At 35.4% G+C, this 17115-nt stretch overlaps 1 protein-coding gene across 1 annotated transcript in view; it reads right to left on the bottom strand.

Annotated features, from left to right (window-relative positions):
• The window catches only part of PTPRO (protein tyrosine phosphatase receptor type O), a 227340-nt gene that overhangs the window by 87482 nt on the left and 122743 nt on the right, over window positions 1-17115 (bottom strand). Inside the window, 5 exon segments of the mRNA XM_036867273.1 lie at window positions 1659-1691; window positions 1694-1798; window positions 1801-2100; window positions 3759-3911; window positions 5661-5819. Of these exon segments, the coding sequence (XP_036723168.1) occupies window positions 1659-1691; window positions 1694-1798; window positions 1801-2100; window positions 3759-3911; window positions 5661-5819 (750 nt within the window).

Genomic DNA, 17115 nt, shown 5'->3' with positions numbered 1-17115 from the left:
TTCCTCCTTCCTTTTGTCAAGTTGAATTATACCTCTAAAATTACTATTAAAAAAAGGTGACTAAGAGTTCAAGTTATTTTTTACAATAGTTTTAAATAACCAGATTAAAATATGGTGCCCAAATCAATATAAAACTAGGGATGGATATATACTGCATTCTTACATACTGTCAACCAATAAAATTATATACACAAAATAGAAGTATAATGTTAGGAAAAAATAGCAGTAATCAACGTCCTCATTTGGATAAAAGGATTAAAAAAACAGTACCAATGTTGTATAAGTTCTTTGTGGTAGCATTAAATATCCATAAGTGTCTTAAATATATTGAATTATCTCTATTTAGAAATAATCCTCTGATATATTTTTCTGACACTTGTAATACTTTTGCTTCATGGTTTGCTTTCAGAAATTTTAAAAGTAAAAATTGCTTCAAAGTCCACGTCCTGCTGCTTATTCATTTGAAGTTGTTATCATTTGGTGACTATAATAGCTGTCAACACAACACACCACAGTCAGATAAAAGCATGATTGAACCTTCATGGAAATAGGCATTACAAAAAATTCTGAATTATAAGACCCTATTTTCCATAGAATACATTGAGGAATAGAAAATAAAAGATAGATTAAGGGAACTTTTTTAATACAAGTAATTTCAGGCAAATGTTAAGAATTTTGACTCAAATAATTGGAAATTACAAAGGATTTCAATGTTATATAATATTTGGGTATGGTTGATTGCTCTATAGTATAGAGAAATTCACAGATCTTGTATTTCATTCTATTGAATAAAATGGGGACAAACAATATGTCATATATAAGACTGCATGATTTGAATACCTTATCCTATAAATAAGGCTGTCAATTTAACCTCAGATTTTGGCAACTTGACAACTTTTGCTACCCAAACTACTAGACTGGAAAGCATAAAACAAAACAAACAACAAATAACTATGAAAACCTACCAAAAAACAATTCACTTATGATTCATGATCCAAATTTACTGAATGCTGTGGCCCTGCCTTTCATAAATTAGTGAGTTAAATATAAAGAATAACTCTCAATTGCTAAGTGAATACAATATATAATATAGTAGCTAGAGTGGAAATACCAGTTGCGATGTATTTTCTATTCTACTACCAGTTCTCTTTGGGAAAATGTGAGTGGTGCTGGTTCCAGGGGGCACCCGCTAAGGGGAATAAGAGTAGCTTGAGAAGCAGGATACAGGTCTGATACTCTTGGGAAAGTAGCCAGGTTGTCAGCAAAATTGTTTTGCTGCATGCTTCACAAATTTGTGTACTGGAAAACAGAATATTTCTCCAGGATATTTTGTAATTTGTGATGGTTAGAACCTAATTCAAAATCTTTCCAAATATAAAGTTTCCTCAGTGGCCTGGGGTATGTGAAATGTCAGGTAATGAAGTGTATAACAGTTGCTTGGCAATGTATGAACTACCCAAACCTGAGTCTGACCCATCGTTCATTTTTGTTTTCTGGTTTCAGTCTGCATTGGATACTCAATTAATTCTTCATTTTCTTACATCTTTCTTTAGATATTAACTGTCTACCATCAGTCTTTCTTTCTAATGTAATTTTTAAAGTTTCAATTTCCTTTCCTTTGCACCATTACTTATTTCCTCTGATTTACTATAATTTACATTCTCTTTCCATGTGGATATGGAACCCATCAATGCAGTGGGTGGTTTTGGTGGTAACCAACTCAATATCATTTGGACAGGGAAAAAAGAGAAAGAGCTGGTCGTCGATTTCTCAGTCTCACTGAGTGTATTGTTATTTCGTATTCCACGGGAAGAACACTGACAAATTCATCTTCACTTCAGGAAGTCGCAGATGCACTGTCCCACCAATATGGCTGGGATGTCGTTTCGTAGTCACTGCTGTTAAAATCAGGCCAACCAGAAGAAATGTTGCCAGAGGGAATTTCAAGAGTGTCATCAGTAAAATGGAAGAGTTTGTCTTTTCCCATTGTATCTTGTGATCTCATGAACGATTCCTCTGGGAAACTGCCACTCTGTTCTTCCCAGTTGTTTTTGTTCAAGTTTACTATACGAACTGAGATATTTTGAGGAGGATAAGGGGCTGTAAGAGAGAGAATTATCATTTTCAAGTATTTTTAACTATTATAATGAATACTTAATCTATTAATGAGTCAAACATACAAGCAGATTTAGAAAGTAGAGTTTAGTTTTACTTTTACTGTATAGATAATTTACATGAAGAGCAAGTGTGGTTTCAAGTACACATACATCTAAGATTTTGTACACAATGTGCACACATTATCTTATCACCAGTCACACTTCAAATATTGATACATTAATTCGTGATACTATGCTTGTCCAAGTGGTGATTTAACCACTTCCAAAGTAGAGTTACATACATATTTTTCAGCTTATCACAATCTCCTTTTTTAAAAACGGAGTCTCTGTCACTAGATCTTTCTTACAAAAAAAGCAACTATCGTGTTTTTATAGCTATCAAGATAAAAATACTCCCTGTGACATAGCTGCATTTAGGAGAGTTAAATGTCTGAATTGCCTCCAGGAACAATAACATGCATGTTGGAAATATGGCTTCACTCCTCATCTCTAAAATAAAAACTATGCACACAAAATGAGTTTATGAACTATGGAATCATACTTTTGTAGTGGTAGAAAATTATGAAGGCACACTGCATGGTCTCTACCTGCAAAAGATTGTATGCATCCTTCAAATAGCACCTCGACTCTCACCTCTTCTACGAACTTCTAATAAAAATTAATCTCTCCCTCCTTTGTGCTGTTATATAAGTTTGTACCTCTTTAATAATATTTATTATTGCATTCTGCCTTGTATGAGTGCCAGTAGTACCTCTTCCATTTTTGAGAACAGGGAACCATCTCACCAGACTTTGTCTTCATCTCTCCCAGTACTTTAAACAACTCCCAGGTAAAAGATACTAATTAGTTTCTTTACTTGAATAATGAAAACTACAAGTAGAATCTTAGATGTTGATGTGAGGTGAATAAAATTTAGCTGAAATATTTTCTTTGCTTTGGCCTAATTAATGAGAATTCAGATTTTTTCAACACATCTTAGAATTTCAGAATGGCAGGGTCTCAGAGGTGATCTATTATAACACATTCCCAATGTTTGTATGAATTGTGTCTCCTGCATTCCTATTGAATACTTGAGGACATTAGGCATGAAAAAATATCAGTCATATTGGTATTGGCAATGGATATTTAGTATGTGTATATTTATATTACCCATCCATTCTTCCATCTACCTACCATCTATCTATCCATCCATCCATCCATCCATCCATCCATCCATCCATCCATCCTATGACTGTGCTTCATATTAGTGATGCTACTAAAATTAATAATCTGATAATCTGTAGTAGAACCTCTCACATCTGTTCTTCTGTCATGTGAGTATTTTGTCAGGTTATAGAATAACTGATGTGCACTTGATCCAGTTAAATTACTTAATTATAACTTTTGGTAGTATCACATAATTTTTTAAATTCAAAGATTATAAATCTATGATTTCATTGACATATTTAAAATTTTTCTTATTTAATATTTTGCTCAATTCCTTTTACATTGATAGAAAATTTGTTTTAGGTTACTAAAATACATATTTATTTTCTTTCTTAGCTCTGGAACAGAATTTTCCTTAGAATGATAGAAAGTATATATATAACAACATATAATTTAATTATATTTTCACTAATTTTGATTCTTTGGAAGACTTACCAGTTCTGTGCTGTTTGGGTTCATGACTGACACCGCTGTACTCCACAAGAGTGCTTTTATTAAAAGTTGCCTCAGATACCAGCTGAAAGGTGATATTACTATAACATATTCCTGGCAGCCAGTGATTAAATACTGTTTTTCCCTTAAAGAAATCTGAGAAGAAAAAAACAATTATATTAAAATTTCAGTTTCCTAAATGCCACACACTTCTAGAAAGTTCTGAACAATTATGACTAACTATCCATAAAATAATATTTCCTGCAACTTCTGGCATGGTCCGTAATAAAAAATTGATATAAGGCTAGAGATGAAAATTTGGATTTTTTTGGACACAAACTGAAAGGCTTTTTTCTGCAGGGATTGGATACAAATGGAATTAAAATTTTATTACAAGAACATTTGGTGTATTAAGTGGAGAAGATAACATATAGAAATTGTAGAGATTAAGTTTCTGCTAGCCATTTACTTTAAGATAAAAACCCAAGGTATTTTGCCAATTTACGACTTAGGAAAAAAGAATTTTACAAGAAATGTTTTCACTAGTCTCACTTGTAGAATATAGCCTATATTAAAAATAAAACAGTTTGTCTGTCATTTGGCAGATAGGACCTGCTTGAAAAAAGAAGAAAATAAAAAATTTGAATTTTATTTGGAAAACATTTTATTTGGAAAATAATAATAAATTTAAAAATCCAATCCAAGTTAGAAAGAAATGAGAGAAACAAAAAGTACCACTTATTGAATGAAAAACCAAAAATAATTTAAAATTAATTAAATTTAAAAAGAGAGCATCTTAATTAACTTATTTTTAAACTCATGGCATTTAGCTCAGCAAAAGTTTCAGTGACTACTTTTCAATTATTTCTGAACTTATATTTGCATGTGATCAAAAAGCAAATAAGGTCCCAATCATTAATTTGCAGATAATCTGTTTTCATTGAAAATAAAACGCAGTAATTTATGGAGTCTATTTATGTTTATCTGATTTTTTTTTAAGTTTAAAAACCCTGTAAATTCACTGCATATATTTTAAACAATGTCTCATTAAAAAAAATTCATGGAAGATTCAGGAGTTTGTAAAAGCAGCAAGTCAAAGTGAGATATTTCTGGATATCATGCCCTATGTGGTTGAGTGCCTATCCTCTACTTAGTTTCCAGTTACAACTAGTCAAATTTGAGACCATTATCTACACTCTCTGCAGATAATTATTATGGTACTGGGTCCTGAGAATATTTACGTTTTCCCAGTTCAGTCCCCAAAGGCCCTCCCTCCTTCTCTCCCTATCCCTCTCCCTCTTGACCTGCCTCTGCCCCTGAAAAGTTGAGTTCTTTCGAAATTATTAATTCCCCTAGGCTCTCCTCTCTCTCAAGATCCCATCAAGCCAGTAAAAATAGTGAAACCGATTTTTGTATATTAATGCAATCATTTAGCTAGTCATACAGATAAATATATACAAAGGAACTAAAAAGCATTGTCTTTTGCATTTGAGAATAATCTTGGACCATCTCCAAGTGAAACTTTGTGAAAGGCACCTCTCTAGCTTCCCAGTTCTAGAAGTGCCCTAACACACTCAGAAAGAAATGGTTAAGTGAGGTGCTTCTAAATTTAAGTTTGAATTTGTTTCCTGCACCAGACATGCAGGAATAATATTTGGCAAGAATAACATGTGAGTCACAATAATTTGAGTTTTTCTTATGCTTACGCATAACACATGACTCTAAAGAACCAGACATTCTAAGACTCCTCATAACAATATTTTCATGCATCAGTAACTATTTTTATTGGTTCATTTATGACCAAATAGTGAATTATAAGACCTCTTCAGAGCAAGAGCAAGACCATTTGGCAAAAATCATGTAAAAGTAATAGTCATCATTTTTCATCTTCCTTTTGCCTCTTACCTTTATATAGCATTGTCCGGAAGTCTTTACCTTCCCAGTAGCTTATGTTTACTCTTGTGAAAACGTTATATTTTTCTGGATAATGAATTTCAAACAGGACTCCTGTTTCAGGAGAAGGTTTATAGTCATATATTGAAACACTGGTTACGGGAAGAGGTTCTGCAGAAGGAAAGTTAATGGAGAAAGGGGAATTAAGAAAAGAGCAAAAGGCCATTATCAATACTTGGAAGGGCCAAGGATTACACCTATTAGAATTTTACACATATTTTTATTATCTGTAAGACACTAAACTCCTCAGTACTCCTGAGTTGAGTGTTCTCTTTAGCAGTAATTAATGATGCATATTTTAAATAGTGATTTCTGCCTTTCAAAGAACTTTCATATTCATTTTTCCATTTGCCTTTTGCAACAACCCTGAGCTCTAGGAAGAGCAAATATTAATATCATCATTCAACATATAAAAATAATGATAACTCAGACTTTAAATTACTTGTCAAAGGTAATTTAACAAGGACATGGCAGAGTCTGTATCTTCAGATTCCTAGTTCATTTTTCTTTTCCCCAAGCCAAGAAAATTTGACATTAATAATAGATCAGTAGAAGAAATTATGTTTTGGCTCTTACCAAGGATAAATGTTTCAATAATCAGTTATTTCTTTGTGTGAACTTAGCACATTTTTAATGTTAAGTATAACATTGCAAACCATCCTATGTTGTGAGGATTATAGTTTATGATGTTTATCAAACTCTTCTTTCTACAGAAATTTAAAAATGTTTATTTCTATTTTGCATGAGTTGTTAATTCATCACAAAACTTTGTAAATACTCATTTTTTTAATAACTGTGATTGATGTATGTCTGCATCTCCTCCACATCCCATCCTTCAGCCAAAGTCTTGTAAAGTGCCAGAGGCCACTCACCCTTCAGTAGGAGCTACTGGATAAGTTTTACTTGCATTCATTTCATTCAAGAAAATATTTTACGTAATTTGGCTTGGAGTCATCTCTTGTATTATAGAAAAATTGATTTTAATTCAAAATTTTAGAATTGAGAGGATTCTTGGACATCTATAGCCTAAATGAAATATCCTTAGTTTAAATTTTATACGTTGAAAATTTCAGTTTCAATAAAATAAGAAACCAAAGTTGACTTAGTTCATTCAACAAATAATTACTTACTTTGTCTCAATCTGTAGCTAAATATCTTTCATTTTGTTCTTCAGTATCTCAACCTATTTTTGCTTTTGACTGATGATATCCAGGGAAGACTGAAAATACATGTTAAAAGTCTTAATTTTTTCCTGGAATTTTTTCATAAACCAAGCCAACATCTATAAAAAAGTTGGAAGGCCTTCAGATTGCAGCACGTATTGGGATCATGTCCCTGTAGACTATGTGCAATGTTCTCTGGTTAGAATGTTTCTATTTTATCTTTGTCTCATCCTTGGTTTTCCTACTTAAAGGGAGAACAGAGTGAACTCACTTAAGTGTCATATAAAGAAACCAGCAAACCAAGCCCTGAAGACGCTGAGTATTTCTCTTCGATTAATCCCAAAGAAGTCTTGAACCATTTGAAGATCTTTCTTCCAACTCAGTCTAATTATTAACCCAGGGAGTCTACACAATCCACTTATTGGCTCTGGATATGAGAAACAAAATGAAAGCTAACAGCAAACAGCAGCCACAGAGCCATAACTCTTCCACTGCTGCAGCCCAGTTTCACATCCTCACCAGGGGTCTGTCTACTGGAAAGAGAAGTTAGAGGTCCACTCAATCTTTCATGCCCTGAGTTAGGAAGTCTGCACATCAAAGCCATAGTCAAACTTTGAAATTCAAAAGATACAGGAGGATTAGAGCATAGATATTTTATTTTGTGATTTTTTTGTTAGCTGTGCCAACTACATAAATTTTAAACTAAGAGAATTTTTAAAATGCCCACTTACATGTTTGCTTCCTGTATTTCCCTCAGCTTCAACATACATAACCCAGGTCAGCTGTAAATTCTAAAGTCCATGCCCAGGCATTTTTGAGGTATATTCAGTACAAGAATTACTGTTTTCTAGAACTCAAATGCATTCTCTAGAAATATTTTACCATCTCTCCAGTTACTTCCCTCATTGTTTTTCTTTTTGAAAAATGAAGGGATGTGGCATAAACCAGAGCTGTAATTACTCATGTGTTTTTCAGTGATGACAAGGTAAAATCTTGATCTAATTCATTACTCCTTTCTCTGCCAACTACCCTGTTATACTTCCCTTTCTTGTTTTAGGAGCCAGGTGAGACTGGACAGAGAAATGCAGTTGTTTAAAAATAGAAATCATTTATTATCTTCATTTATTACTTTTTTGTCTTTAGTTTTTCCTTTTTAATTAAAAGAATTAATCATTACAAAATATAGTGATCCCATTTGCCTCCCATAATTTGGCCAGAGGTAAATTATTACTCTGAATATGGTGTTTCTCTTTCCATGCATGTTTTTCACTTTTATATTTGTAAGTGTCCAATATTCATATGGACTATTACTTCACATACTTTAAAATGTTATGTTGATGGTATCATATTGTACGTACGATTCTGCAGCTTACTTTTTGTCACCTAACATCGTTTTTGAGATTTGTCTGTCTTGATGTATCTCTAGAAAATTAAGTATCCATTTTACAACTATACAAACAATATAATTTATCTGTTTTTTTTTTGTTGTTGTTATATAGGTTGTTTTCAATCACTTACTTTTGCAAATAATGCTGCAATAAATGTTTTGGGACATGTTTCCTTAGGTTGGAAATCCTAGATAGTAGAGTATGCACATCTTCAACTGTATGTGATATTGTGAAAATGTTTTCTAACTTTATGTCAATTATCTATCTATCAGTTGTGTGTGATAGTTCTTGTTTCTCCGTATTCTTTTTCCAACACTTACTTGTATCAGTCTTTTTATTTTTTTTTAATTAATTTATTTTATTTTATTTATTTTTTTGGCTGTGTTGGGTCTTCATTGCTGCACGTGGGCTTTCTCTAGGTGCGGTGAGTGGGGGCTACTCTTCACTGTGGTGCGTGGGCTTCTCATTGTGGTGGCTTCTTTTGTTGCACAGTGCAGGCTCTAGGCCTGTGGGCTTCAGTAGTTGTGGCATGTGGGCTCAGTAGTTGTGGCTCATGGGCTCTAGAGTGCAGGCTCAGTAGTTGTGGTGCACGGGCTTAGTTGCTCCGCAGCATGTGGAATCTTCCCAGACCAGGGCTCAAACCTGTGTCCCCTGCATTGGCAGGCAGATTCTTAACCACTGCGCCACCAGGGAAGTCCAGTCTTTTAAATTTTGGTCACTCTGAAGCCTGTGAAATTTTGTCTCTTAATTTCCTGTTCACGAAAAAGATTGAATATCTTTTCATATGTTTATCTGTCATTCAGCTTCCCTTTTCTTAAAATCATTTGTTTGATACCCTTGCCTGTTTCATGGATTCTTTTTCCATATTTTCCTGCTAATTTCTAATGCAACCTTTGTCATATACCACTTCCCCATTGTCATTTTTTATTGTGTCCTGTGCCTTTCATCTGGATACATTTTTCTTCTTGCTGAAACATATAATTTAATAGTTATTTAAGTTAGAGTATGGGTGTTAAATTCTCCTAGGCTCTGTATACAAAAAAAATTTCTTTATTCTTGATATAGTTTAGCTGGGTATAGATTCTGGGTAGTCTGGATTCCCCTCAGCACTTTGAGGATATTGCTCCATTGTCTTCTTGCACCAATTATTGCAGAAGAGAAAGCTTCTGTCAGTCTAATAGTTATTTTTCTGTGGATATTATGCTTTTTGTCCATTAGTATCTTCTAAACTTCTAATTTATTTTTATTTATGCTTGATCATCTGCAGTTTCACCATCACATATCTAAGTATGGTCTTAGTTTTGAATTATGGTCTAGGTACTTGGAATGCTTTGTCAATCTGTGGATTCATGTCATTCTTCAAGTCTTGGAAATTCTCATAATAATTTCTTCAAATATTGTGCCAATCATCCCCTCCATTTTTTTCTTAATCTCTTAATCTCCTTAGTTAGAATCTCTCCACCTCCATATCTGTGGGAGTATTGTCTCACTGTGCTAAATCATGGGACAATGACACAGTATCATCTTTCAATTTACTGACTTTATTTAATTTTTATTAGTACAGAATTTATCCCATCTATTGAAGTTTTTCAATTAATTAACATTAAATTTGATTAATTAAATTAATTTAACCTAGTTTAACCAATTAAAATATTAAATTAAATGATTGTATTTTTTATTTTTAAAATTTAAAATTTATATTTATTCTGTATGTTTCTGTTTTATTTTTGCCAATTTTTGTTTCCTTATTCCTTAATTCTTTTTTAATATGTGTAATTCTTTCATTTATCACTTTGTATGTCATAGCATACTGTAAATTTTTGTTACATTGCTACATAAAAAATAATACAAAATGTTATAATAATTTTGATGCCTATCTTTTTTGGCATAGATTTCTTTGTGTGTTCTAAAATATAAGCCCTAGGCCAAATTTTGTTTTCTCATTGCCCCATTTCTTGTTTTTTCCTCACTGCTTTGAGGCAGTTTAGCATCCTTTCAGCTCACCAGAATCTGCAGTCTAGAACCAGGGCATATAACATTATTTTGGGGTTCTTCATATTGTGGATGATATAGGTTTTCACAAATTCATTTTCTGAGTCAGAGGGTAACTAAGCTTGGTCCTTGATAGTAAGAATGCGTGTCCCTTGCCTGTATCCTTAGGGCTCCATATGTGTTTTTTTTTCACAAGCAGGAAGAATCTTTGCTCCAAGCAAAGAGTCTGGCTCTGGGCCATATCTAATGTAGAGCAATTCAAGCCTTCCTCCTCTACAGGGGCCCAGATTCAGTACTGTCTCCTTTCAGACCCAGAGCACAGGGGCCCCATGACTTCAGCTTACTTCCCTACTTTGAGTTTCTGATTAACAGAGACACCTATCTTATTTTTGAGCCTGGAAATATACTTCTGTTTCTCTTTTCACTTTTTGGTGGGAGCACAGAGTGTATGACAAAGCAGGACTTTACTGCATTATTTTTACTAAAAATCCTACCATGAAGTTCCCATTTTTTCTTTTAATGAAAAACTTTAAAATGACATTTAATATCATTATTATTTCCTCATTAGGCGTTCCATGTAATAGAAACTGATGTTCAAATTGAAGAATATTTTTTGTTCCTTCATTACCTTTGAACCATTCATACAGATCATAAATAGGAAGATTTTTAAAGTTCTGGACGTGGCTATCTTAGAAGATGAAAAAACAAAAGCAAAGGTGGAGCAAATACTGTTTCGAGAAAGCAGAGGTAGCCTTGTACTTATTAGTATCTGCTAAGTGCTAAGAGGTGCTTCTTTCTGCGATTGCTCTGTTTTGAGGAACTAAAACTAAAAAAGCTGTTGAGTCAGTGATCAGTATCCTTTGCTTTCAATGTGACCAACCTAAGAACATGTGTCTTCTGACATAGCCCTCTTGAGGGAGATGACCATGGGATTAGTCCCTCACTTCTGATGGCAGGAGTAGGGAAAAGGGACAAATCCAGGTCCCAGGCCAGAGTTCTTGTAATATGTGTTGATGATAACTTGAGACCTGACCTGATGGTTCCGTTATATCCGAGCAGGCCGCTGACGTGAGCTGGCTGCAGCAGCCACCCATGGTCCAGGCGGATGGTGACCGTTACACCCGCTAACTTAGTTTGAGTCTCCATCATTTCTTTAGTAAGAGAGCAAAATTTGCCACCCCAAAATGTATCTCTTTGGCATGAGGAGTAACTTAGGCTGAGTATTTTTAAGAAAAAGAAGACTCAGGAAGAACCCTTAACCTTCTCCATAACTGCCTAAAAGAATTTAGACAGAGGGCCTGTTCCTGGAATAGAGCTATCACCAGAGGTATTTGCACAGAAAATGGGCTGGAAGTGGCAGGGGAAACTCAGCAGGGCCTGGAGATCAGAGCCCACTCTGTGTCCCATTGTCTCTGCATGGCCCAGCAAACGTTTGTTTACCAAATGTTTACTTTTCCATCTCCAGGTCAATTGCCTTCCTCCCCTTTGTAGTCCCAAACCACCACCCTGACATCTTTTGTCTTTAGCTGAAGATGGTCTTTAAGGTGAAGGTTTTGGCCATTTCGATGAGTTATCAGTTTTCCTGGGTCTCTCCCATGTATACATGTTATTACATTTTAGTTTTGATTTTCTCTTACTAATCCGTCTCATATCAATTTAATTCTTAGGCCAGCCAGAAGAACCTAGAAGGGTAGAGGAAAATTCTTCCTCTATGATACTTTCCTGGAATATTTAAATAGCTTTCTGAATTATTCTTCCTGCCTCCAGTCTTATCTTAATTTTTCTTATTTACTTCTGTTCAAAACTTTTAAGCCTGCAGGTTACTTGATACTCTCACTTTTGTCGGAGTCTCTGACTTACACCTGTCACTTTCACCTCACTGACTTTTCCCCTCCTGATCTCTTTTGGTTCTCTTTTGCTCCCAACCCGTTGAGTAATTTTCTATTTAATGCCATCGGTATTAATTATATTTATTGATCTTATACCAGGTGCTACACACTTTGTTAAGGAGTTTATTTAAAAATTTTTTATTACAAAAAAATTTACATTATTTAATAGCACCCTCTACCAAATCAGTAATCTATAGCCTGCAAACCAAATCTGACCTGCCACATGTTTTTGTATGATTTATGAGCTAAGAATGGTATTTACAGTTTAAAATGGTTGATAAATATCGACAGAAGAATACTATTTCATGACATATGAAAATTACATGAAATTCAAATTCTGATGTCTTTAAAGTTTCCTAAGAACACAGCCATGCTTATTTGTTTACATATTACCTATGGCTGCTTTTCTGTGGAAATAGTGGAGTTGAATGATTGCAACATAGATTATATGGTCCACAAAGCATAAAATATTTACTACCTCCGCCTTTACAGAAAAAGTTTGCTAACGTCTGGAATAGATTATAAATTAGAAAACTAAGAGAATGTAATAATCTGCCAACGTCTACATTATGGTTTCCAGTTTTCTTTGGCTCTAAAGTTCATGCTTTGATCCATTATTCAAAATATCTGTGTGATAATTTGTCCATTCCAATGCAGGATTCAGGATCCTGTGGCTTGCAGTTCTGTTACAAGAAGGAGATTTCCCCAATCAAATTGTATTATGTCATTTCTTTGCATAAGATGTGTCCTCATTCCTCAGCACTTAGAGCTTAAGGTCTAAACTATTTTGTAAAGTATTCAAGGCTCCTCCCAACTTTTCTAGCCACCTTTCCCTTTATTTTCTGGAATCACAGGTTCTTGCCACCTTCACTCTTGAAGTTCACAGGTGTGCCATGCTATGTACATATGCCCCATTCTTTTAACCTATGATTCCCTTTAACTCTGATTGTGACTTCCATTCTTTATTCATTTGGCAAGTTTTCACTAATTCTTAAATAATTGTTTCTTCTTCCCAGTGCTCCCTAAGAAGGCTGGACAGTCTCTTACACAATTCTTTTACAGCACTTATATATTTGTAATGTTTTGTTGTCTTTCCACTACTATATACAATCTCTAAGTGTGGGTATTTTATTTTATTTCTCTGCCACCTAGGACACGGCGTAAAGAATGTAGGTAACACATAAATAAAAACTCATGCATTATTTTTATTATCATGGAAGAATTTGTATGAATATTATATTTGTAGAGTGTCTCCATGTGTGTTCTGCAATGTTTACAGCCACTATCTCTAGGACTTGCAAACACAGGAGACAGTAGTGTGTAAATAGCATTTCCCAAAATTTCTAAGCAATTGTTTCATGTATTATTTTATCTATTGAGAACTACTCTCCCTCTCTCTAATGTGCACATTATATACTGAAGGTTCTCAATCAATTAAATATTAATCAGAAGTCAGAGCCTAAGGGTTATGAAACCCTTTTGAACTGGCCAAATGCCTTGTTTGTGCTGAATTTATTCTTTGCCATGTTCCTCAGCTTTCTCTGAGAGCGCCAGACTCAGAACAACCGTAGAGAAATATCAAAGGACTGCCCCAGGGCCAATTGCTTTGTCATTGCTTATTTCATGAAGACAAAGATCTAACACAGAATAAATGACTGTAACAAATGTACCCTTTTATCCTCAATGTGTCAACTCTGGGAGCAGATCCTACAAATATTTCCTAAACTTCCAAGAAAAGCTTCCCCTTAGAAAGATAAAGATGGCAAAAATACATCATTAACTGATAAATAATGCTAATTTTGGAGCTCAAAAGTAATCTTAGTCATCGTGTATTTAATACTCTCTTTTTTTGAAGAAGGAAGCTGAAACCCATCACCTCAGCCTAATGTCACAGAAATATTTGTGCATTAACCCCCAGTTTTTATATTCCCAACCTATTATTGCTTTAAAAATCTGGGATGGTGTAATTGAGTATTTAAAAATAGAGTAGAGGGTGAGAGACAAGAAACCATCATTAATCAATTTTTACTCTTTAGATATCAATGCAAATTTCCTCTTCTGCTTAAGATGTAGACAACTGCAAGTCAATACTATTCTCCTGTTAGGGGAAACACTGACTAAAACTGCCCGCCCTGGCCAGGCACCATAGTAGCCACTTGCATGAGTTACCTTAAACAGGAGGTCCTGGTAGGGAATGTGGAACTAACAAGCTACCACGAACCGGAAGAATTCAGGGAAGGTCAAAAGGAGGGAGGAGATGCCAGTCCATATGTCCTGCCAACCTCCCAGAATCCTTCTCGCTGGAATCCATCTTGGCTGAGCGATGCCCGTGCCACCAGGAAGGACCCTGAGTCAGAATGATTGGCCAGAGACAACGGGAAGCTAATCCCATCACCGTAAAACCTGAGACTGCGAGCCACGTGGCAGAGCACTTCTCCTGGGTTCCCTTACCCTTCTACTCTCCACCCAGGTGCGCCTTCACAATCACGTCTCTTGCTTTGTCAGCACATGTGTTTCCTCGGACAATTCATTTCCTAGTGTTAGACAAGAGCCCACTCTCGGGCCCTGGAAGGGGTCCCCCTTCCTGCAACATCCCAACATCCAACAGCGAGAAGAAAAAGCCAAATAATCCATGAGACACAATTTTTCTTGTGTCTATCAGAGAAATAAGATTGCAAGGCAACCAAATGAACTAAATTCTAAAGACAAGCCCCTCTGAGGAGAAAAGGGACACATTAACTGTTTTACCTTTAGTAGGGCGTGGCAGAAAGAAGGGGCGCCATTCAAGCAGGAAAGAAGAAAGCAACTAAAATTTTCCTGATCCAGAAAGGTGAAGTGTGTTCTAAATAACAGTTTAGGCTGCTCTGTCCAAGAAGGTAGCTACCAGCCACCTGTGGCTATTTAAATTAAACTTAGAATGAATCAAAATTAAATCAAATTAAAAATGAGGGGCTACTGTACTGGACAATGCAGATATAGAACATTTGCATCAGACAAAAGTTCTGTCCAAAAGTATAGGACAGAGCTGGTTTTTAAAATGAGTGGGGCTCCAGGCACAAGCGGAGCCCACTTCTCTCTAGCCCTTTACATGGGTCCTCCATCAGGTGCTCAGGAGAAAATACTGATGGCAAGAGAGCCACCCGCCTACCCTCCAGGGCACAAGGATGCAAGTGACAATTAGCACCATGAAGAGATCATGGAGAAAACTTAATTCCCTGGACTTTTAAAAAATACAAAGCAAAACACTTAATGCCTTGGAGAGAGGTAGAAGTTCTTTCCCTCTCAGTTCTCTGGCAAAGATCTTCCTCCTTCTGGGGGAAAGGTAGAAGTAAAAGTTGTATATTCCTGAGTCAAGGGCAGAAAACAGCCTTGGACCATGATCTTCACGCCACTGATAGAAGGTAGAGTTCTGCTACTATGTGGAAGGGGCAGGAGACTCTCCAGCCCAAGACCATCTACAGATTTAAGGTAGCCTTTGTCTGTGAGTGTATAGCGAGGGGTAGGAATGCTGCGAATGCCCCACTTAGCATCACAAACATCTGCCTAAGCCTGAGGCTGGACCAGGAGAACCAAGATCCTCCCGCATTGCCCCCAAAAGTTAGCACTAGTAAAAGTCCATTGGTAAGGGAGAGGCAAAATCATGGATCCCTTATGTGGTGCGTGTGTTCAGGAATTGCTGAACATTGAGGATAGAACTGGAACACTGAGAAATACCTTCTGTCACTGCTGGCAACCTACCATTGACCAGAAGAATTTAAAGTCTGTGATGAACTGAAGGTTAATAGTACTTTAAACTGAGCTCAACTATTGACTAGAGTGACTCAACTCCTCACACGAACAGCCTAGCAATATGGAAGATTTAAGTTAAATTCAACAATATACTTAATTGCATTAAATATAAATGATCTAAGCTTGTACTGTTTAAATTCGTAGCCACTAGCCACATATGGCTATTGAGCACTTAAAGTAAGGCTAGTGCCACTGAGAAACTGAATTTTAAAGTTTATTTATTTTAATTATATTTAAGAGTAAAAAATGTGTAGATTTTAATATCCTGATTATATACTTGAGAAATAAAATATTGCCTGCCTTATCAGTAAACAAAGGATGTCACAGTCATCAGCCGATTGCAAGCCACTGCCAAAGGTGAGCTGGTGAGCCCTGAGGGAACTCAGGAAGGAAAACAAAGAATGCCTGTCATCTAGCAGCCATTCAGACTGCAGCCACTCCCGATGGTGAGCCCTGAGGAAACTCAGGATGTGAAAACAGAGGATACAGGCCCCAGATAGCTGAAGTGCGTATCAAAGGAATGATTTCAGTGAGCCCAGACTCTTGCATCTTCCCATACATAGAAAAGCATTAAATTCCTTAACTAGTTTTCTTTTATTAACAATAATCTTTTGTTCCTACTACCTGCCTTTTGTTGCAAAACTCCTGTATATCCTAGCTCCCCCCTCACCTCCTTGGAGCAGTTTTCTCAGGGTTAACTTGAGACGCTGCCTCCCGGGCTTGAAATCCTCAGTAAGTCCACCGAAGAAAACATAAACACTCAATTTTTAGGTTGTGCATATTTTTTTTAGTCGACATACTGAAACAATAATATTTTGAATGTAATGGGTTAAGTAAACTATGTTATTAAAATTAATTTCACCTTTTCAGAAAGTTTCTTAATGTGTCTAGCAGAAAATTTAATATTACATATGTGGTTAACATTCTATTTTTATTGGCTAGTGCTAGTCTAAACACTCCAATTAAAAGGCAGAGATTTTCAGATTGGGGAAAAAAGCAAGATCCAACTCTATGCTGTTTACAAGAAACCCATTTACATATAAAGATATAAGTAGGTTAAAATTAAAAAGATGAAACAGGTATACCGTGAAGATACTTAACAAAATAAAACTAAAACGTCTATATTAATATCAGCCAAAATAGACCTCAACACAAGGCATATTATTTGGTATAAAGGGTAACATTG

This window comes from Balaenoptera musculus, chromosome 10 (assembly GCF_009873245.2).
Source record: "Balaenoptera musculus isolate JJ_BM4_2016_0621 chromosome 10, mBalMus1.pri.v3, whole genome shotgun sequence".
In the NCBI taxonomy this organism is placed as follows: Eukaryota; Metazoa; Chordata; class Mammalia; order Artiodactyla; family Balaenopteridae; genus Balaenoptera; species Balaenoptera musculus.
This window is presented reverse-complemented; position numbering and strand designations above follow the sequence as displayed.